The sequence below is a fragment of the Colletotrichum destructivum genome, chromosome 1, assembly GCF_034447905.1.
Source record: "Colletotrichum destructivum chromosome 1, complete sequence".
Lineage (NCBI taxonomy): Eukaryota > Fungi > Ascomycota > Sordariomycetes > Glomerellales > Glomerellaceae > Colletotrichum > Colletotrichum destructivum.
The window spans coordinates 5815643-5835665 of NC_085896.1; the positions used below are offsets into that span (position 1 = coordinate 5815643).

At 55.4% G+C, this 20023-nt stretch overlaps 9 protein-coding genes across 9 annotated transcripts; 5 read left to right on the forward strand and 4 right to left on the reverse strand.

The window, feature by feature from the left end:
• Nucleotides 1-566: 566 nt before the first annotated feature.
• Nucleotides 567-3641, forward strand: CDEST_01767 (Putative zn(2)Cys(6) fungal-type DNA-binding domain-containing protein; the record flags this gene model as incomplete). Its single annotated transcript, XM_062917926.1, has 6 exons — nt 567-728; nt 832-1247; nt 1460-1814; nt 1935-2257; nt 2391-2750; nt 2927-3641. The coding sequence occupies 6 exons, from the start codon at nt 567-569 to the stop codon at nt 3639-3641; spliced, it is 2331 nt and encodes a 776-aa protein (XP_062773977.1).
• A 967-nt stretch (nt 3642-4608) lies between these two features.
• CDEST_01768 (uncharacterized protein) lies at nt 4609-5595 on the forward strand (the record flags this gene model as incomplete). Its single annotated transcript, XM_062917927.1, has 1 exon — nt 4609-5595. The coding sequence occupies one exon, from the start codon at nt 4609-4611 to the stop codon at nt 5593-5595; it is 987 nt and encodes a 328-aa protein (XP_062773978.1).
• A 60-nt stretch (nt 5596-5655) lies between these two features.
• CDEST_01769 (uncharacterized protein) lies at nt 5656-6171 on the forward strand (the record flags this gene model as incomplete). The annotated part of the gene is made up of 1 exon (XM_062917928.1): nt 5656-6171. The coding sequence occupies one exon, from the start codon at nt 5656-5658 to the stop codon at nt 6169-6171; it is 516 nt and encodes a 171-aa protein (XP_062773979.1).
• A 949-nt stretch (nt 6172-7120) lies between these two features.
• Nucleotides 7121-8139, reverse strand: CDEST_01770 (Putative CENP-V/GFA domain, Mss4-like superfamily protein). Its single transcript, XM_062917929.1, has 2 exons — nt 7632-8139; nt 7121-7553 (listed from the first exon to the last, which is right to left on the reverse strand). The coding sequence occupies exons 1-2, from the start codon at nt 7755-7757 to the stop codon at nt 7134-7136; spliced, it is 546 nt and encodes a 181-aa protein (XP_062773980.1). The 5' UTR covers nt 7758-8139; the 3' UTR covers nt 7121-7133.
• Nucleotides 8140-8544: 405 nt separating this feature from the next.
• On the reverse strand, nt 8545-10506 carry CDEST_01771 (Putative L-asparaginase II). The gene is made up of 2 exons (XM_062917930.1): nt 10229-10506; nt 8545-10161 (listed from the first exon to the last, which is right to left on the reverse strand). Exon 2 carries the CDS (start codon nt 9820-9822, stop codon nt 8737-8739), a length of 1086 nt encoding a protein of 361 aa, XP_062773981.1. The 5' UTR covers nt 9823-10161; nt 10229-10506; the 3' UTR covers nt 8545-8736.
• Nucleotides 10507-10864: 358 nt separating this feature from the next.
• CDEST_01772 (Putative major facilitator superfamily, MFS transporter superfamily) lies at nt 10865-12923 on the forward strand. The gene is made up of 2 exons (XM_062917931.1): nt 10865-11120; nt 11192-12923. The coding sequence occupies exons 1-2, from the start codon at nt 10949-10951 to the stop codon at nt 12316-12318; spliced, it is 1299 nt and encodes a 432-aa protein (XP_062773982.1). The 5' UTR covers nt 10865-10948; the 3' UTR covers nt 12319-12923.
• On the reverse strand, nt 10865-13502 carry CDEST_01773 (Putative oxopyrrolidine biosynthesis cluster protein G). The gene is made up of 3 exons (XM_062917932.1): nt 13111-13502; nt 12986-13052; nt 10865-12928 (listed from the first exon to the last, which is right to left on the reverse strand). The coding sequence occupies exons 1-3, from the start codon at nt 13429-13431 to the stop codon at nt 12495-12497; spliced, it is 822 nt and encodes a 273-aa protein (XP_062773983.1). The 5' UTR covers nt 13432-13502; the 3' UTR covers nt 10865-12494.
• A 1070-nt stretch (nt 13503-14572) lies between these two features.
• Nucleotides 14573-15340, forward strand: CDEST_01774 (uncharacterized protein). Its single transcript, XM_062917933.1, has 3 exons — nt 14573-14934; nt 14997-15122; nt 15200-15340. The coding sequence occupies exons 1-3, from the start codon at nt 14824-14826 to the stop codon at nt 15242-15244; spliced, it is 282 nt and encodes a 93-aa protein (XP_062773984.1). The 5' UTR covers nt 14573-14823; the 3' UTR covers nt 15245-15340.
• A 61-nt stretch (nt 15341-15401) lies between these two features.
• CDEST_01775 (Putative amino acid/polyamine transporter I) lies at nt 15402-18084 on the reverse strand. The gene is made up of 3 exons (XM_062917934.1): nt 17314-18084; nt 16128-17213; nt 15402-16001 (listed from the first exon to the last, which is right to left on the reverse strand). Exons 1-3 carry the CDS (start codon nt 17411-17413, stop codon nt 15547-15549), a joined length of 1641 nt encoding a protein of 546 aa, XP_062773985.1. The 5' UTR covers nt 17414-18084; the 3' UTR covers nt 15402-15546.
• Between the last annotated feature and the right edge of the window lie 1939 nt (nt 18085-20023).

Consider the following 20023-nt stretch of genomic DNA (forward strand, 5'->3'; position numbering starts at 1 on the left):
CCATAGGTGCAGGTACATCCATCAAAGAATCCGGCCATGATGTGCCATGTATGTACCCTGTCCTCTGTACTCTCCTGTGTAATATGGATACAAGTACTCGCTCGGGGTCGGTCCTCTCGACGACGACGACCAATGGGAGGCAGCCCCGAACATCTCCGGTCCCTCCAAGCCGCTGGACCAATCATGACACGGAAAAGGCCCGGAGAGCTTCCGGACGATGCTCCGAAAGCTTGGATTCGCCTCCCAGGGTGATGTCAGGGGAGCCGGCGCAGGCCATTGGGAGGCATTCAGTCCATTCCTCCCTCTGCACACACACCTCTGCACATGCATACATACATCCATGCCTACGTACATACCCTACCATACTACTACTATTACTACTACTATCACTACTACTGCTGCTGCTGCTGCTACGGATACACATGCGCGCGCATGTTGCTGCTTGATACCACTCCGCCGGCCCATGCAATCCGCCTTCCCTCCATCAGTCTTCATCTCACCAACGGCTCTGCCTCCTCCTCGACCAGTTCCGAATTGAACATGTGTCCCTGCCGCATCCTTTCGTGATGACGCCCCTCCGTCCGCTGCGCCCCCGGCCCCTATCCGCCGCGGGATCCTCCGCCGACGACCACGCCGCCCTCGACGCCGGTCGGTTCAGCGTCCGTCGTGCTCCTCGGCAGCGGAAGACAAACAGCGCCTGCGATCCTTGTCGGAAACGAAAGACCAAGGTCCGTTTTTTCCCCCATTGCCTTGCCTCCCTCGTGCTCCCCCCCTCTCCCCCCCCAACAACCCAAAAGAATAAACTGATTTCGTTGTTTGTCTGTCCCCCAGTGCGATGGACGACTGCCCCGGTGCCTCATGTGCGAGCATAGGTCCGAGGCCTGCGCTTACACGTACAGCATCCGACACCGCGTCACCGTCCCCGAGGGCGAAGAGCCCAGGGGCCACGGCTCGAGCCACATGGTCGAGTCCCTGAGGACGCTGCCTCACGAACAGGCCCTCGGTCTCCTGAGCAAGCTGCGCAATGAATCCGGCAGCCCGTCCCTCCCGTCCTCATCCCATCTCATCGAGCACCGACACATCCGGGGCCTGCTGCCGCCGTCCCAGAACACCTTGGACTTCGAACTCACCCTCCGACACCCCGTCGCCTATCCCGCCCTGTTCCCCGTGTCGTACGCCGACCTGCCCCAGGAGGAGATGCTCAAGTCCATGACAACGCCTTGGTTGCGTCAGGGACAAACTGTTGTGTACGAGAAAATTCCATACTCGAACACAAAAAAACGGGATTTCTCAGATGCCCCCCTCCTCTTCTCATTGATCTGGTGTGTGTGTGTATGTGTGTGCCATCCATTTGCTTCGGCTGCACACACACATATATACACGCGCGCGTTCGAGAAGGAAAGGATTTTGTGCTCGGCCCGTGGCGACTGTACAACTGACACTCCGTAATTTGCCGTAGGCCATCTCCGTGCCCGGACGTGCCGCCGCTCTCCACGCAAGCCTACATGACCCCGGACCAAGAGGACGACGACAACGACGACCAGTTCGAGATCAAGATGGGCTCGCCGGACCCAGCCCACGCCGACCTGCTCGGCCCCTTCTTCGACGAGCGCCTCCGCCTGCTCGACATCTCCCAGTGGACGCCCGTCGCCATCCCGAACGACCTCGCCATCACCGCCATATCCCACTATCTCGAAAATGACTACGCAACCATGCCCCTGTTCAACGCCGACCTCTTTCTACAAGACCTCGTCAGCCTGCAGAACTCCTTCTGCTCGTCTTTCCTGGTCACCGCCATCCTATGCTGGGCATGTGTACGTTTGTTTCCGCTCCCATCATCTTTGTCTGTCCCGCCCCCTCTTCCTCCTCCTATTATCCCACAAGAATACACACACACATACACACACACACACCTCCTCATCTGACACGAACAGCAAGCCTTGACACCTCTCCAACCCGACGCCGCCGCCTACAGCGTCGCCTTCTTCGCCCAGGCGCAGCAGCACTTCTCCGACCAGCCCCAGCTCAACAGCCTGACGACCATCTCCGCCCTACAGATACTGAGCATGTGCGCCGCCACCTATGGCAAGGACGACATGAGCCTGCAGTTCCTCCAGGAGAGCGTCAGCCTCGGCAGGCTGATGGGCCTCTTCGACGTCACCTCCCAGTCCGAGTCCGCCGGCATGTGGCTCGGCAACCACGAGGACTGGGCCAGGACGGCCTCCTACACGGCCTGGGGCGTCTACAATTGGGTGTCGTAAGTATCATGTCTTTGGAAGGGAGCAGCAGCCAGCTAGCTAGCTGGCTGGCTGGCTGGCTGGCTGGCTGTTGCCGTCCGTTTGTGACACCAGCCGACGAGATAAGCCATGCGTTGACGCTTTGCCGAGCAGCGTGTACTCCCTTCATTACCACATCTTCGAGATCGAAACACCGCCGTTGCTTCCCAAGCCGGGGGACTCCTCCGCCTCCCGTCCCGGGATCGACAGTACGACGACGACGACGACGACGACGACGACGGCGATGACGATAGCGCTTCACGCGCAGGTGATGAGTGCCTCGAGCGACATGTGGATCATCTTCAGCGACGTCCTGAGGAGGTTCTACGGGCCCCAGGATGACGACCTACTACAGCAGCCGCCCTCTCTGAGGTTCGCCGAGGAGACTTACCACCGGCTGCTCCGCTGGGCGAGCGCGCTGCCCCTCCAGCTGGCGAGGGCAGAGGAGAACGGCCATAACGTTGTGATGATGCAGTGAGCTAGCTTGATCCCCCTGCGCTTCCTGGTCTCTCCCCAGGGCTTATTTTCTTTAAGCAACTCAGAGTGGTGTTTTTGCTTCCTTTTGTTTCCGAGACCACACACAAAAAGCCGGCGGCAGCTTGTTGTGGTATTGCATTGCCTCGTTTACTAACACGCCGTCATAACCGCAGCATCTACTTCCACGCCGTCGTAACCGACCTCTTCCGCCCCTTTCTCGACTCCCCCCTCCGGTCCGAACGGCTGCCGTCCTTCTCCACAGACTTGGCCACCCCGGAGGCCGTCTATACGGCGTCCGTCACGCAGCTCAAGCGACTGCTCCTCCTGTACCGACTGCGCCACAAGAGCGCCAGCCTCTCGATGCTGTGGAAGACGGCAGTCGTCTACGTTGCCAACGCCACGATCCGCGAGGCCGGCACGGCGACGGCGGCGGCGGTCATGACACAGGTGGAACCCCCCAACGACGACGATGACGACAACAATACAAACAACAACAATAAAAACAACAGCAATAGCAACAAGTACGACAACAATGACAACGAGCCGACGGCCGACGAGCGGCGGTTCTACCTGGACCTGTGCCTCTCCGCGCTGGAGGACCTGTACGTATCCTTCCCCGTGTTCGGGTCCGTCGCTCAGGGCATAGTAGGCATGGCGATGCGGCACGAGGCGATCCCGGCGGAGAAGGCGGCCGGCGTGCTGCGGCGGCTGGCCGAGATCGCGAGACGTCGGGCCGCGGGCCAGGGCATGACGGACAAGGCCGAGGCGCGGTGGATCGTCGACTTTGACCTGGCCATGACGGACCCCGAGGCGGCGCAGGGGCGGTACATGGCCGAGCAACTCGAGGGGCTGATGTTGAGTGAGTCCGGGGCGGAAGACCAGGGTTGATGTTGTGAAGGGGAGGGGGGGTGGATAATGCTTGGAAGACATCTTGGAGGAGGAGGATATATATACACACACCAGTCTGTTGAGGGACGCACCCGAGTTTGTTTGGAGTTGGCCACAGTTTGCCGTGTTGCAGAAAGGAAAAGGGAGACCGGCCTAAGTTATTGGCCGTGGAGGTGATTTTGCACCAAAGGGTCAGGGGGGAGTGAGTCTTCCGAGATGAGACTGGCGGACGAGTATGAACGGGACTCTATGTGAACACGACATATGACTGATATGCATGGAACATGTTGCAACTTGGCGTTCCAGTCGAGCTCTGTCTGTATTTTTGGTGTGTCGGCTGTTGAAGACGCGTCTGAATCACCGGCGAACATGTTGGCGCCGAGCTGGGTTACCGACGATTCCGCGACGCTGGTAGCAATGACATGTCTCGAACACTCAGTTATTGCTTTTGCAGGCAACCCGTTACGGGTGATGGTCTCTCGGCTGGGTTGATACAGCCATGTTTGACTGACGACTACTGCCTATTGACTCCTTGTCTGATTCCTGCCCGGCCTGTATGTCTCGTCGACTCCTCTCTTTGTGATGATCCAGACAAATGTAGGCAGTTCAATTGCCCTCGCGGTACCCTTGTGAGTTTTTCGACTAGCAGTTGGTAAGATTATAGTACTGTTACGTTCGCTGTGGTTTGTTTTCGTTCATAATCGGGATAGGGATGGCTACCGGTTCAAGGACCAAGTTCTTAGACAGAAGACACCCAATCATACGTTGAGTGGTCCTAGTCAACAATCTCAATGGCTGTTCCTTAGGTTGAACATCTTGGGTCAGGTTGTCGAGAGTCACAGCGCAGGTCGACGAGCAACTCAGTCAACCTCAAACTACATTTTTTCTCCCTTGATCGCCAGGCTCAAATACAGCCGTCCCCCTTGACCTTGGGGACCTTTTCGACCTCGAGGACACCCCTCTGATTATGACATCACGTTATATATTGGTCTTTGAACTCTTTCCTGATCGTCTTTCACTCAACCATAAAATTACACTCCAAACTTGTTATCCCCACGGTCTCGCGCTCCAGCCAGCAATGCCTCTGCGTTCAGACGCCTATCACGTACTCAATGGCGGTCTCAGCCATGGACATGGCGCTGGCCTTCAGCTTCCACGGGCAATTCTGCCCCCGGAGATTCGGCTGATGGTCCTGGAAGAGCTCGAAAGATTGGTTGAAGGGCGTAGTCGGCTCTCGAATTTCTCCACCGTTCTGGCAGAACGGAGAGCCTTCTTCCAACCTCAAATCTTTGAAACTTTGAGCATCCGGCATCCCGGACCGGACGTCACCGAATTGGACGCGAACGTACGCGGCGACCGAACGAAGCTCGTCAAGCGGATCTCGCTCCATGTAACCACGGAAGAGTACAACGCCAGAAAAGACTTTGACCGACCGGATTCCGGGGTTTTCCAGAGGGTAAACGACAAAATGCTCCAAGAGGCACTGCACGATCTGTTCCGTGTTCTCTCCAAATGGGGAGACGCCAAGGATGCACACGGTATCTCACTGGATATCAGTCTTAGTTCCCGCAGCGATGCAGAACACCAGCTCAACCACCGCAACGATCGACCCCATCTCAGCCGGTCTCGTATTTATTCGCAAGACTCCGAGAGATGCCTTCTCGGTAGCCTCTTCGGCCCAGGCCTCGCCCGCCCGCCGCTTCCGCGGGTGCCCATCATCGAACGGTTGTCCATGAGCAATCAAAACTACGCAGCTTCTCGGCGGAGTCTCTGTCCTGAAACCTTCCCAGCTTGTGCTGCCTCGAAACGATCAACTACTCGGCCGGACGCTCTATCAATGTGGAGGGGCACATCGCCCGGAGCCAAGCGAACACGTCGTTGTTCCAATGCGTCGAAAGCTCCGCCACGGTCAAGTCGGTACAGCTGTGGGAGTCTCGGTTGGGAATGTATGTGAGACCGGACCCCAAAAACGCTTACAGCAAGAAGCTCGTCTTGGCATCCGTCAAAGCGAGCCATGGGCTTCGGACTCTCGCGATATGTATGCCACGCATTCGATGCCAGAGAATTCTTCCAGTGCCACGAAGACGCAAACAGGATCCCATCCGCCCAATATGCGACCGTGGGGTCTTGGCCGGTTCTCGAACGGCTGGTACTCACCACAGAAACCGGCGACATAATGCCTGGCGCATCCCACTTGGACAGCCTGCTGTTGATGGCGGCCACAGCCGCTTTGCGGATGCCATCACTGAAGACCATGGAGATATGGGCCTCGAGAATCGACCATCAGTTCGTGTTCCGCTATCATGCGGGCGCATACGGGCCGACGGTCTGTGTGTGCGCGACTCGATCGGTGAAGCTCGGGGCCGCGGTGCTCGATGCATGGCAGCAGGCGGCGGGCGGACACGCGCAACAAAAGCAACGACCACTCCGACACAAGGTGGCTTCACTAGACCCGGGGCCGATGGAGAAAAGGTCCATGGACTACTTTTGCTACAAATTACGGCTGAAACGTATAATGAGAGACTGGTGAGCTGGCAAAGTGACAAAAAGACATACTACCTGGAAGCGTCTTAATACCATGAAGCTTGAAATCTTTGTCATGTTCTCATGTAGTCATTCGTTTACTGATGTTCAATTCCTGTATTTCATGCCCATTAGCCACAATGCAATGGTTAGTATACAAACCGTATGATGAGTGATCACCTACATGTGACAATAACCAAGTCTCACCCCAGAGAAGAAGCCAGATGAGACATTGTACATCACCGCAGCAGAAGGTTAGTTACTTCTTGATGTTTTGCGTGAAGTCTTTTTTTAAATCATGTGAAAGTGACTACTTGGTAAATCTATCGCGGTGTTGTACTGTGACGGTCTGTCCTATACCAAGCCTATTTTATGTTGCTTATAGGCCACTCACTGGCTTTGCATAAACCTTGAGCAATACGGCAGCTTGGATGCTCTGGTAGCTTTCGAGATATCATATAGTACTCTTGTAAATAGGTACTGTATTTGAAGGCATATTTATCAGCCTTATGAAACGCGTCTCTAAAGAAGCAAAAGTGCTACCATATCTCTGTGCTGCTTTACATGTAACAAATTTGATGGGAGACCAAAAATGAGAATTTTGATATAAAATCGTATTAACCTTATCATTATCCGTAATCGGCTTCTGTGCCCTCTTTCTTGAATTTAAAAACACTGCTGTTATTCTCATATATTAACCTAACGAACTTCTATGACCCTATCTCTTGCCCTATCATCCATCCTCTTCTTCATCCTGTCTCCTCCCCTCTCTCTCGCTCTGTTCCGAATTCTCAACGACTCCACTTTATCGATTATTTGATATTTTAAACGCGTTAATATTGCTAAGACGGATTGAGCAGAAAGAGCGTGAAGTTCTGATGAGTTAAAAAACACATTTAGAAACACTGAGAATTGATTGGCCTCTAAATAGAACAAGTAAGATGAAATCACTGTCTTTATCACCAATCTTTATTTGTGAAGGCTATCAATATCCTCCTGAGTATGCATCCTTTCCATCTGCATCACCCCATCCAGCGGCGTCAGCCAAGCCGCGCGCGTGCCGACGAACTGTTCCACCTGCGGCTTCAACTTGGTCTCGGCGAGCCGGAAGTCGTCGACGGTGCCGATGCGCAGGATGCTCATCCCCGGCAGCCCCGAGCTGACGCGGTACAGAAGCGTGCCGCAGTTGCCGCAGAAGTGGTTGGCCATGTCGTTGCCCGTGGCGATGGTGCGCGACTGGCTGAAGACTTTGATGTCCTCCTTGCCGCGCACGTGCCGCAGGTGGCTGTCGGCGACGGTGAAGTTGGAGCAGAACATGGAGGACGAGATCTTGCGGCAGTCTGCGCAGTGGCAGAGGAAGCGGTCGACGAGGCCGGGTCCTTGGGTGGGCTGCGGGCGAGGGGTTTAGCAGCGTCCTCTCAACAACCTCTTCTGCCTTCGCTGGGAGTGAGGTAGGTTCTAACTTACAAAAACGAGTTGGACCGTACCGCAGAGGCAGGTCGCCGTGGCCTCGTCTTCCGTGGACCAGCCGTCTTCGGCAACGCCGGAGAGGGGGATGAAGGTGGCCGTGGTCTTGTCGTCTATGGCAACCATGTTGAACTGTTTAGAGTCTAGGACAGCTGAAATTTTTGGTTTGATTGGGATGATATGTGTTGACCAATGTCGTTCAATTCAATCTAAGCAGCCATGGCGCCCAGATCTTATATATTCCATCCCGAGAAAGATAATCTCAAATATCGACCTGGCCCTGCAAGTGATTACAAACTTGGGTGAGCGGGGAAACATCGTAACCGTCCCGAAGATCGAACGCCGCCCCCTTCATGTCAGTTTTGGATCACCCCGGTATGGGGGGATCGCTGGAGAGGAAGAACTTAGTTTTGGAATGCCAAAGGTTGCTTACGCACCTTATCTCGCATGCCGGCTCCTGCAGACCTGACGTCAAAGGTGTGGCGGCCGTTCCAGACCGTGCCGTAAATTGAGACCCTGTCGCTTGGAAGACACTGCAGGCTGTGACGACGGGGCGTCTTTTTCGTTCTCGCTTGATTCGTGGGGGGTGATTTCAAAGCCTGCTGACTACAGTCGGGGTAACTTCTCTGCGCAGTTCCACAAGAATTGCTGCATCTTCGCCATAAAGCCGAAGGGGGGGGGGCACAGACAAGTCTACACCAGAGAGTTGAGGCGGGGGGGAGAGGGGGGGGGGACACCAGAGCCATTCATTTCCTACTATGACTCATCATGAGACATCCGGCCATGTTTCGGTGCTTTCTGGAACTGCACGGCGGTGCTTCTCGGCCTCTTATGCAGGTGCTGGAATATTGGACCTTCATGACTATAAGGGGTGGCAGGGAACCATCAAGCTGCGTAAGAAGATGTGTTCGTAGAGCTGTTGTAATGGTGATTGATTAATTTTGTACACATGTTACGGGCTTGACTTTCAAGCAATAATACGTTGTGACTGATCAATCACCCAATATCATTTCATTTGCACAACTCAGAAAGGTCACATTCATTTCTATGAATACATTCCTCAACACCCTTGACATATCAAACCTAGGCGGCAATAGTAGAGGCTCTAATGGCTACTCTGCCGTAACTGGAAGGCATGAGAGATCCTCCCCGTCTCCACGCCCATTGTGTTCACTCGCTTGATGTGGTGGAAGGCCGCCAACTTCCCTCTCGCCTCGTCTGTCCCAACGCGAAGCTGCTGCAGGATCTCTGCGACGGCGGAATACAGTATCCCGAGGCTCCCGTCCTCGATCTTGACGGCGATCCCCACGGCGCCGTCCGCGCCGAGCCGCCTCGTGTCGTCAGAAGCCCGGATCCCGACTCCGTAACACCCGTCGGCGCCCACTTTGCCGATGACGGCCCCCTCGAAGGCCTCCATGAGCACCGTGCAGAAGCGTCCCTCCCCTCCCACCATTTCGGGGAACTTCGACATGGCGTGGAAGACCCGGGCCATCTGCTCTGCTCTTGGCGCCGCCGTGTTCTCACTCTCTTCGACGGCGTCGGCTGCGGCCGCGAAACCGGCGTAGATGCGTGCCATGGATACCAAGGGAAGGCCTGGCGCGGGCAGGTTGCAGCCGTCGATGGCCCATTTGACATCGTCCCCTTCCTCGGATACGCTGCTCAAGTCTCGGACGATCTCCCTCACCTTGATCTGGATTGGGTGGGTCGGGAGGTGATAGTCGGCGAACCCGGCACCGAGCGCCCTTGCGCCGCCCAGCATGCCGGCGTGCTTCCCGGAACAGTTGTTGTTGATCTCGGTCGGGGTGAAGCCGGCCCGGATCCACGAGCTGTTGAGGACCGGGCAGATGGACGGATGCCCGCCGCAGCGCAGGTCCGACTCCCGGGCCCCGACCTTGGACAGCATCGACCTCGCCCGTGCGACGTGGCGGTCTTCGCTGTTGTGGGACGCGCACATCAGGGCGAGATCGGCCTCGTCGAACCCGTACCGGTCAAAGCCGGGGGTTTCGAGGACCGCGAGCGCCTGGGCAGGTTTGGCGGCGGACCGAGCCAGGGTCATGCGAGACGGGTTGCCGGCGGTCAGGAGAAGCTTGCCGCTGCAGTCGACGACGGCGGCGTGGACAGCGTGTCTGTTTTCGACGATTCCGTTCCGGTCCGTGATTACGAAGTCTTCTGGAAGCGTCGTCTTGGTCATTTCGTGGCGACAGGTATGATGGCGGCCTATGTAGCTTTGTCCGAGACCGCTTTTGGGATAATGAGAATTTCGCTTTGCACTTAGTACGTGGCCGAACTTCTAGTCTAATGTGTGTCCCGATATCAACAAGAAGAAAAAAAGCACTTGTGACTTGTCGACTGAGGCTGGTGATAATGACAGAGTAAGAAACGTGGAAACCTGCTGGCGAGAAAAGACGTGGCCTCTTTTGTAGTGACGACATCATACATTCTGATATTCGGTATCTAGAAGTGCTCCGTAATCCAAGCTAGAAATGGATCCCGAAAGGCGCGGTCTGACATGAATATAACATCAACTAGCCTATTTTGCTATGAGTCGGGTTTCATCCATCGATCATGGGGTTTCCAGTGTCGCTTTGAAAACTTACTGCAACAATGTCCAGACTGTTCTTAATCACCTCGGCGCGAGATGTTACCAAGCGTAGATACTGGCCTAGGCACTCTAGATATGAGACGCTTGCTTCTGGGAGGAATGTGCTTCAACGTCTTTCTTACAGCCATTTGTTTAAACCACCTTGGAACTAAAGCCTCCCCTCCTAAAGCCCTGCGTTTCTTTTCCTGATCACCGTGCATGTGCAGCGGGGGATACTCTGGTAGGGAGGGTTGTTTGTCTACATGCCAAGGTCTTCAGGATCCAAACTCTCGCCTCAGAACCTGCGAATTGTCTTCCATGATACCGGCGCCAGGTTGCCTCATGTGGAAGACAGACCTTCTTTTACTAAACCCATTACATAACTTGCCGCCTCAACAAACTCCAGTGCCTTGCATGTGCACTACTAGAGAATGCCCTGAATAGGAATAGTGTACGCCCTGCGTGTCGAATAACTCTGGGGGGAGAGTCCAGCGTCAGGGTAATCCCCCGCAGCCGGCAACCGTCCCGGTCTGTCTCCGGTCCCGGCCCGGAAACTTTTTTGTTAGTCATGGAAAAGGTAAAAGCTCTCCTCCCCCCAGACGGGACTAATAAGTATGCCTATGTGTGAAAACGCGGTCTGATGGTTTTTTTTTTTTTTTCTTCCCCAATCTTCTTCGTTCGGTAACTAGCCAAAAGTAAAACCAAAGGTGTTCGGACGCAAAAGACTTGCTCCAAGATGTCAGTCGAACTGCGTCGCCTCCCGGACGCCGACGCCCGTACGGCGTCGGCCCAGCAGACGGACGAGGAGGATGTCAACACCTTGATCCAGACTATGCCACCAACCGACAAGGGCGCCGCCGCGTGGAAGTTTCTGTTGTCAAGCTTCGTCATCGAAGCGCTTCTCTGGGGTATACCTACACTCGAAGCCTCTTTGTATAGCTTGCCCGCAGGAAAACGGCGTCGCTGACCTCTAAAATAGGCTTTCCCTTGACTTTTGGCGTCTTCCAGGAATACTATTCCTCACAGCCGCAGTTCAAAGACGACCCGAACATCGCCATCATAGGCACCGTGTCGACGAGCATCTACTTTCTCGGCGCGCCCCTCGCGGCCCCTCTCGTCAAGAGGTTCCATCTCTACCAGAGACACATGGTCGTCGTCGGCTGGGCCCTCTGCGTCGCCTCCCTGGTCGGCGCCTCCTTCGCCGACTCCGTCCCGGGGCTCATCGCCACCCAGGGCGTCCTCTACGGCTTCGGCTTCCTGATGCTGTACTTCCCGGTGCTGCGAATGCTCAACGAGTGGTTCGTCGCCCGCCGCGGCCTGGCGTACGGCGTCCTCTACGCAGGGGGCGGCTTCAGCGGCGTCGGCCTGCCGTTCCTCCTGCAGCTGCTGTTGTCCAGGTATGGATACCGCACGACGCTGCGCGCCGTTGCGGTGGCCCAGTTCGCCTGCGTTGCGCCCGTCCTGCACATGGTCAAGGGCCGGCTGCCGCCGTCGCCCCGGGGCGCGATGCGCATGTTCGATGTCAGCTTCCTGCGGCAGCCTCTCTTCTACTGCTTCGCGCTCTCCAACCTGTTCCAGGGGTTTGCCTACTATATCCCCTCGCTGTATCTGCCTTCCTACGCATCCGCCATCGGGCTGTCGGGTACCATGGGAGCCTTGCTGCTCGCGGCCCACAACCTGGCGACTGTCTTTGGGCAGCTCGGCTTCGGATGGCTCTCCGACCGGACGGACAACGTCTTCGCCCTCATGTTCGTGTCGTCCTTCGTGTCGTCCGTTGCGGCGTTCACGCTCTGGGGCTTCGCCCATTCACTGGCGTTGTTAGTGGTATTTGCGCTGGTCTTCGGCATGTTCGCCGGTGGTTTCCTGATATTCTGGGCCAAGTTCGGCGCCATGTTGTCCGATGATCCCCAGCCCGTGTTCAGCATGATGGCCTTCGGCAAGGGCATCGGCAACTTGGCCACCGGTCCCATCACGGCGGGCCTGTTGACGAAGCCGGTGAGCTGGGGATACGGCATGGGCCGGTACGAGTCGTTGATTCTGTTCCTGGGTTCGTTCATGTTGTGTTCGTCGCTCGGGGCTTTTGCGTGGCCACTGAAGAAGCGCTGAGCCAATGGCTCTTCTCAAACCACACTTACACCCTCTTGACATTCTTTTTTGTTCTGTCTTCTTTCCAACAACTGTGGATATTCAGAACCATTGAAGACGCCAATCTGGTAATTGGCATAATGGAGGTGGAAGAGGTTATCCTCTTAAATAAGTATGATGATCCGCTCGTCCATCAGCTATTGTACCTGGTCAGCGATCTCGAACTCCTCCATCTCCTTGACAGTCTGCTCTATTCGGTGGACAAGAACAATATCGAGTCCCAGTAGCTCCTTATCCTCAAGCAGTTCGGAAAACCTCTTCTTCCAAAGACGTAACTTGCCCAAGCCTTGCCCTTCGGTAGCCTCTTCAACTGCATCTTTGTGCGGTCTGGCGAAGATTATGTCTTGGAATACCAAGCTTCCACGACGTATAGCCCACTCAGTCGCTACCCAGAGCCTAGACTCCAGGATGATACCCTTGTCTGGGGACTCGTCAAGGGCGCTCTGAAGTTGCCAGATGGGGAAGTTCAACCAGGGAGCAAAGTCTTCCGTCGTGAGCCTGGCAGTGAACGAGTTGAGGTTCTTCCATGCAGCAACATTGTCTAGAGTCCATTCGTCTAGCTTGGTGGGATCTACTCAAGTGTTGGCGCGTTTATCGTATCGTATATAGAGTAAAAAGAGAAGCCTACCGAACCACTTATCTAACATGTATTCCGCCAGATGTGACAGGTCTTTCCACATCAGGGGCTCCTTCGTCTGAAGCCGGTTTAGTGATGAATAGAAGCCACCGATAATTAGTGCTGAGTGAACTCACTTCTTCAGTGGGGACGATAAGTCCACCAGTTTGTCTCAAGGTCTGAATAGCACCTATAAGTTTGTCCTGCCAGGGGTGGTCTGGCGGAATGAGGTAGGCGAGATCTACGACGACCATCCAAAGATCCCAGAGGAAGCCTGACGCAGCATCTCCCGAAGAGGTTTTGGCACTCAGTTGCCGGATGGCATCGGCCAACTGTGACGAACTTGTGCTGGTCTTTCCCCCGCTCTGGAGGTGCGTTTGCAAGATCCCAAAGATTTTATCTTGGGACACCGTTGCGTGTTGTTCCCCAAGAGTATCGAGGTTGATGTCGTGCGCCATGTTGGTGTCGGCCAAAGGAGACACAAATCGGAAACTTCAAGTAGATATAAGAACACCGGACAAGACTCAAGGGATACAGGCGACGTAAACTCTACGATGGCAGGACCTTTGAGGCCCCCAATGATGCGTCTAGAGGCCCTAACACCCTTTTCACTATGGCTGCAGTGAAGGAAGGGGATATGCTCCTGAGGGCGCCGAAAGGTGTGTTGGTTGGCTCCTTTCACTCGTCACGGCGCTTACATTCTCCTATCACCTCCCGGAACCATCTGGGTGCCAGAATTGCAGCCGTGGGCCGCCTGTAAGGTTGCAGTCGCTCACCCACGAGTTGTGTCCTTGTCTGTCTCCTCGCAAGAACAGGATGATCCACCGAGCTTCGGAGGACCGATCTTCTCCGGGAAACCGAAGCTCTAAATTGCCGCCGTCGATCGCGCTGCGGCCTGTTTGCGACGCTCGAAACATGTGCTTCCAAGAGCTCCACTCCGACACGGCGCTTAACGGACGCAGGTCTCGAGCTGTAGGCTGCTCCAAAGCGAATCGGTTTCGTGGCACCCGCCGAGGACGTTGTTCTTGGCAATTTTAGTCGCTTCACAACGAGCTCGAAAGCGAAACCCAGAAGCGAAAGAAAGGAGGCGATGGGAATGCTCGTCCCCATCTGCTGGAACGACACACCATGCGCCGGGATCTTGCCTGCCTAGAGCCCAGTTGCATTGTCTGAGCCACAACGTTAAGCATATATGACACGTTGGGCTTCCATTCCAACCCCTACCCTAGTAGGTTCATCCTCTTTACCGTCCGCGCGAGCCATCAACTACCAGGCGAGGAGGGCATCCACACATTAAGAGCACTTCTAGTAACATCGTCTGTTTCGAATCCGGTGTGCCTAACGCTGTAGATAAAAGATCTTCTCCCCCATGAGGATTTCCCCTGCAGCACCAAAACAACCAAGGTTGGGTTTGAATCCCACCCACCAAAAAAAGCTTACGGAATTGTCGGACACTCCCCAAGCCTCATTAATTATGCCTTGAACTCTGTATAGTTGACCAGAAATAAGAAAAAGGCGGGACCCACGGGGACTTTGTGTGCGTGGTAGATTAACACGACGCTTGGCAACCCCAGAATGACCCTGTAACCACCAGGAAATAGATGGCGGCGACGCGCATCCCAATCAAGCGTGTCAACTCTAAATCGCCGCTGCGGCGGCGGCGTAGTCAGATAAAAGAGAGCCGATCCCGCAGTCCCGTTGACGACTCCCGGCGACGACAACGTTGAAGAAACGTATTTCACGGATACGTTTTGGTACGAGACTTGCTTGGCCATTTCATCACATAACTCTTCAGCACGGAAACACGAAACACAGCCCACGTTGTTGGTAAAGACCCAAGACAGCAAACTATGCGCTCAATCACCACAGCCATCGCCCTCCTCTGCGCCCTCGCGGCCCAGTCACTGGCTCAGAACAACGGCATCACGCCGCTAACATGCCGGCAAGAGACCGTTGAATGCGTAAGCCTATCGACCATCGTGACCCATCCGTCAAGTGCCATCTGACCGGAACCTTTGCATAGTCGTCAAACGAAGACTGCAATGCCAAAGGCACGCTGGGAGGGTTCCCCTGCCCGGCCGGGTCTGGCCAGAACGACGCAGACTGCTGGGTCGCGTCGTCCAGCGAGTCGCCTTTGATGACAGTGAGCGTAAGTTCAAAACCCTTCTTCTGCGCTCCCCTCAAATTCGAATGGTTCTGACGTTGAGATGTTGGGATTTTCTCTAGTGTTGGTGCTGCAGGCCGTCCACCAAGCTGCGGTTCCGCGCCTAGACGGGCCTTTTACAACTCTAGGCAGTCAGCCAGTCCCTCGACGTGATGATCCGGAGAAGTTGCATCAAGTGGAAACATTCAAAGGGCGCAGTTCACCCGTAACCAAAAAAAAAAAAAAAGAAAAAAAAAAAAGAGGCCATTTAGAAGTGGCCATTTCGGTGGAACATTAGGAGTTGTTCTATTATGTATGCAGTACTTCTAGGGTATATATTAAACGACGCAAGTGCGGTATTCATTAAAGCTGTACAAAGGCCATTGCCGCGGCCGTGTTAAACAAGCAAACCGGGTCGGGCGAGCGACAACTACTTGGACACCTGCTGAGAGATGTCGTTGTGCTCCGAGCCGACAGACTCGCCGTACGGGCGGCGGAAGAAGACGTTGCGCTCCCAGCCGTCGATGTCGTCGACGACGGTCTCGCGGACCAGCTCGTACTTGCCGAGCTTGGGGAGAATCTTGGCCCAGACGACCCAGTAGAGACCGCCGGCGACGATGATGGCGATGCCGACGACGCAGTGGAGGTAGTAGGGGAGGCTCTCGTAGACGTTCTGGCCCTCCTCGGGGGGCACGAAGGGTGCGATGACGAGGTAGACATTGCTGAGCATGAAGAAGATGGTGACGGGCAGGGTGGCGCTGATGGGGGGGTTCCAGTTCCACTCCTTGCGGTTGAGGTAGAGGTAGGCGAGGCCGCCCGAGACGAAGACGTTGATGATGGCGAGGGGGTAGCTGATGAGGTTGAGAATGAAGTTGTAAGCGTCGCCTATGATGGTGGTGTTAGTAAAATAGCCGGGAGAGGAAGTGGAGGGGGGGATAGGCTTGTTGACTAGCTAGCTAACTAGCTAGCTTTGTGTAGGTGTGAATGAGAAGTGAGATGTGTAGGACTTACCAGGAGGGGGGGCAAGCATGGTGATGACACAGATCAGCCAGTGCTCAAAGAGACCGGCCAAGGGCGCGTTGAAGGGTCTGTTGCTGGCGAAGAAGCGGGACCAGGGAAGAATGCCCTCACGACCGAGCTCCTGGACGAGACGGCCCTGGGAGAAGATGACACTGAGGACGTTGCCGAAGGCAGACAGGGCGACGAAGACGGAAAGGGCGCGCTCAGCCTTGCTGCCCATGACGTTGCGGAAGAGCGAGGCGGCGACGAGGCGGCCACCCTCGAGGATCTCCTCCCTGGGGACGGCGGCGAAGTAGGCGACGTTGACGAGCATGTACAGGATGGAGATGGTGATGATGCCGACGGGGGCGGCGATCTTGAGGGTGCGGACGGGGTTCCTGGTCTCGGAGAGGGCGTAGTTGGCGTTGCTGTAGCCGATGTAGCTCCAGATGACGTTGTAGAGGGCGGTGACGACGCCGTAGGCGCTGCCGGTGGTGCCGGCGAAGGCGTTTTCAAAGTTCCTGGGCTTCTGGTCCTCGGGCAGCTTGACGTGGCCGCCGAGGGCGACAAAGCCGCAGAGGATGATGATGAGGATGATGATGAGCTTGATGGAGCCGAGCAGGTTCTGCAGGCGCAGACCCCACTTGAGGGCGAGGCCGTGGATCAAGAAGGCGGTCGTGATGCAGGCAAGGCCGATGGCGCGCTGGTTCCAGCGGTCGACCTCGACGTTGGCGGCGTGCAGGATGTACTCGCCAAAGACGACCGAGTTGCCGCTGGCCCAGCCGAGGAGGACGACGTAGCCGGTGTAGAGGCCGGTGGTAAGGAACTTGGGCTTGCGGAAGACGTATTCGAGGTAGTTCTTCTCGCCACCGTTCTTGGGGATGGCGGTGCCCCACTCGAGGTAGACGGCGGTTCCGGCGAGAGCGATAATCATGCCGGCGACCCAGATGAAGAGGGCGAGGCCGACACTGCCGGAGAGGGCAAAGATGGTGCCGGGGGTGGCGAAGATGCCGGTGCCGACGACGCGGTTGACGATGAGGAAGATGGCCGTGGTGACACCGATGGTGCGCTTGGCCTCGCGGGCGTCCTCGATGCGACCTGTGGATGGGTGGAGACGTAGGGTCAGTCGATTTGATCATGCTACATACAGACAGACAGACAAGAAGCAGAAGACGGATCAGGGCATGACATGACATACCGACTTCGCTATCGTATGTCGCGGCGGCGGGAAGGTCGCCATTCTTGTTGGCGGTGGCCGACGTCGAGGCGCCGTTGAACTTGCCCAGGAACTTGGACATGTTGGGCGGAGTCGTCGTCGTCGTCGACGAGTCGTCTTTGGTTGGTTTAGGTAAGGATATCAAAGATCAGAGATCAGACACCACCACGGACCAGAGAGACTAGGGGAAGAGTAACACCAGGCTGGCTGGGGAGAAGCAGGAGGTGGAGGGAGAAGGTAGACTGGAGAACGGAAGACGATCCGAGGAAAGCAGGAAAGACGGCGACAGACTAGAAGGCCGCCAGAAGGTCTTTATGTCTTTTCGGCTCCGGAGTGTGAAGTACAAACTACGGGGACCTCCCTCCCCCCCCCCCCGCCAAGCCCCCAAGCAGATCACGTCTTGGAGACACGGAGCTGGCGCCATGTGGCGAGACAATTTTCTGGATGGTCCAAAAGGTCGCGAAGGCCATGGGGATGGGGCCAAGGGAACTAAGATGGACCATGGCTGCCATGGGAGGCTCTGTCCGTGGGGTGCCGAGAGTATGCGAGGATTGAGCCTCTTGGAGAGACATGGATGACAGTGAGTACAGAGTAGCAAGTAGTCGTGTACAGATACTCTGTAGGAGGTGACATGCAACGAATGAATGCATGGGTTTGTAAGTACATGCATGGGTCTTGGAGTGGGATCGGTGTATGGATGTTTTGTGTGCGGATCCAGAGAATAATACTCTCTGTACAGGGGATAAGAAACACCTTGAGCCATGAATGAGTGAGTTACAGCAAGTAAGCCTAAGCAGGTCCCTTATTCCCTCCCTCTGAGAGAGAAAAAAAGGTGAAAATCTGTGTCATAGTTTCTGTTTGTGGTCCACTCGTCCGATGACGCGATCCGAGGCGAAGATGTCGAAGTGGGAAAATTTTGGCGGCGGGACCCAATTAAATCCGCCAAAAAGCCTTTGCCTTTGCTGGGCGAGCAGCCACGACCGCTGCCATGAAAACCTTCAGGCGAGCGACATGCCTAATCCAGAATCCAGACTGTGGACAGCATCATTCAGAGTGAGTGAGTGAGTGATGAGAGTCAGTGGTGAGTGTGGGTGATTGAGTGATTGGGTGGGTGAGTGAGTGAGTGAGTAGTTGTGTGAGTGAGTGATTCACCAGTGACATCTCCAGACATCCATCTTCACATGCCTCGCTCTGGCTCAGTCCCGTCCAGTCCAGTCCAGTTCTCTCGTCTGGCCATCATGAGCCATATGGGGCATATGAGGTATGAAGCATGAGGTGTTGGCTCACTCTCATCACTAGTGTCTCATGTCTCAATGTATCTCTTCCCATCATGGCTAGGAACGCTATTCGCAGTTTCCTTCCACCCTGGCAGACAGCAACGGCAGGCATTCAGATGCACTTTGTTTGCCTTGTTCCTCCTGATGACAACTTTTCAACCCCCTTTTTGGGAAGGGAGAACTCGTCGTCCGCCTGCTTCGACAAGTCATGACCACGAGGAAGACCTGCTGCTCTTGAGGCAGAGGTAATGATGGCCTCTCTCTCACATACACACACACACACTCTCTCTCTCTCTCTCTCTCTCTCTCTCTCTCCCTTGATGGAACCCCTCGTATTGCTCTCACATTGAGTCACTTCTTCTCACGGCAACAACACCAACAGCAGCACGACGCCACTACCCCACGGCCTCCTTGAAGTCCATGGACCATGAGATGATACAGCCCACCACCCCAAGGTGACAAATGCTCACCCCGTCGCCGATGGTGCAATCCCCTTCATGACAAGGTTTTCCCACGTCCGCCCCCATCGGTTGGAACCGAGTTCTAGGCTTTGCATCGCCGGCAAGGAACCCGATCCTCATCCCGTGCATTGCCTTCATCTCAGTGGTCGCTCAGGGGGTTCTCGAGACGGCCCTGGCCCAGCGGCGGCTTCACTGGGTGACTATGAGCTGTCTGCCCAGACACTATAAAAAAATTCTTCTGTGTATCTTTCTCACTGCTCGCCGCGACGTCCTCGTCGACAAATCAACATCTTTGACGATCCTCCAGCCCTCCCAGCTGAGAGACCTCGCTTGACAAAGGTGCCTCAGTCGTCTCGGACCAAGAGACGAGAAGGGTAAGCATACTGGCCCTCGAGTCTTGGTTCCTTCCTTTTGCGACCTCTCGGCATCATGAAGCCATACTAGCCGACATCGCGTGATGGCGCCAGTGAGCCGCCGACAAGCGATGTGTGCGCAGGCCTCTGCCGTTTTTCGTGCGCGTCTACCCGAGGGATCGGCATTGTCGGCCTCTGGTGCTTGTTGTTATAATTTCTTTCCTCCCTTTGGTTCACTGACTTTTCATATTTTGAGCATTTTTGCAAGGTGCGATACTCGTCCGTACGTCCAGTACATAACACATGGGCCGTGACTCGTATTTCGTTAGAACGAATGAGACTATGAGTTCTGATATAAGATGGTGACGACAGCTAATCACCTCGCCGCCCATCCCTGGTTGTAGTGTGGCTGACAAAAGTGTGGCTTTCCGCCCTGAGATTCAAACCTCTAATGTTACTAGGCTGAGCCAGAATACGCATCCGTCTACGGATACAACTAGACGGTTGTCATCCATGTTTTGTGAGCCAAGTGGCACGATATAGAAGTCATGTATCTCTCCCTGCTTTACAGTGTAACTCTGTAAACATTCTCTGTCCCACA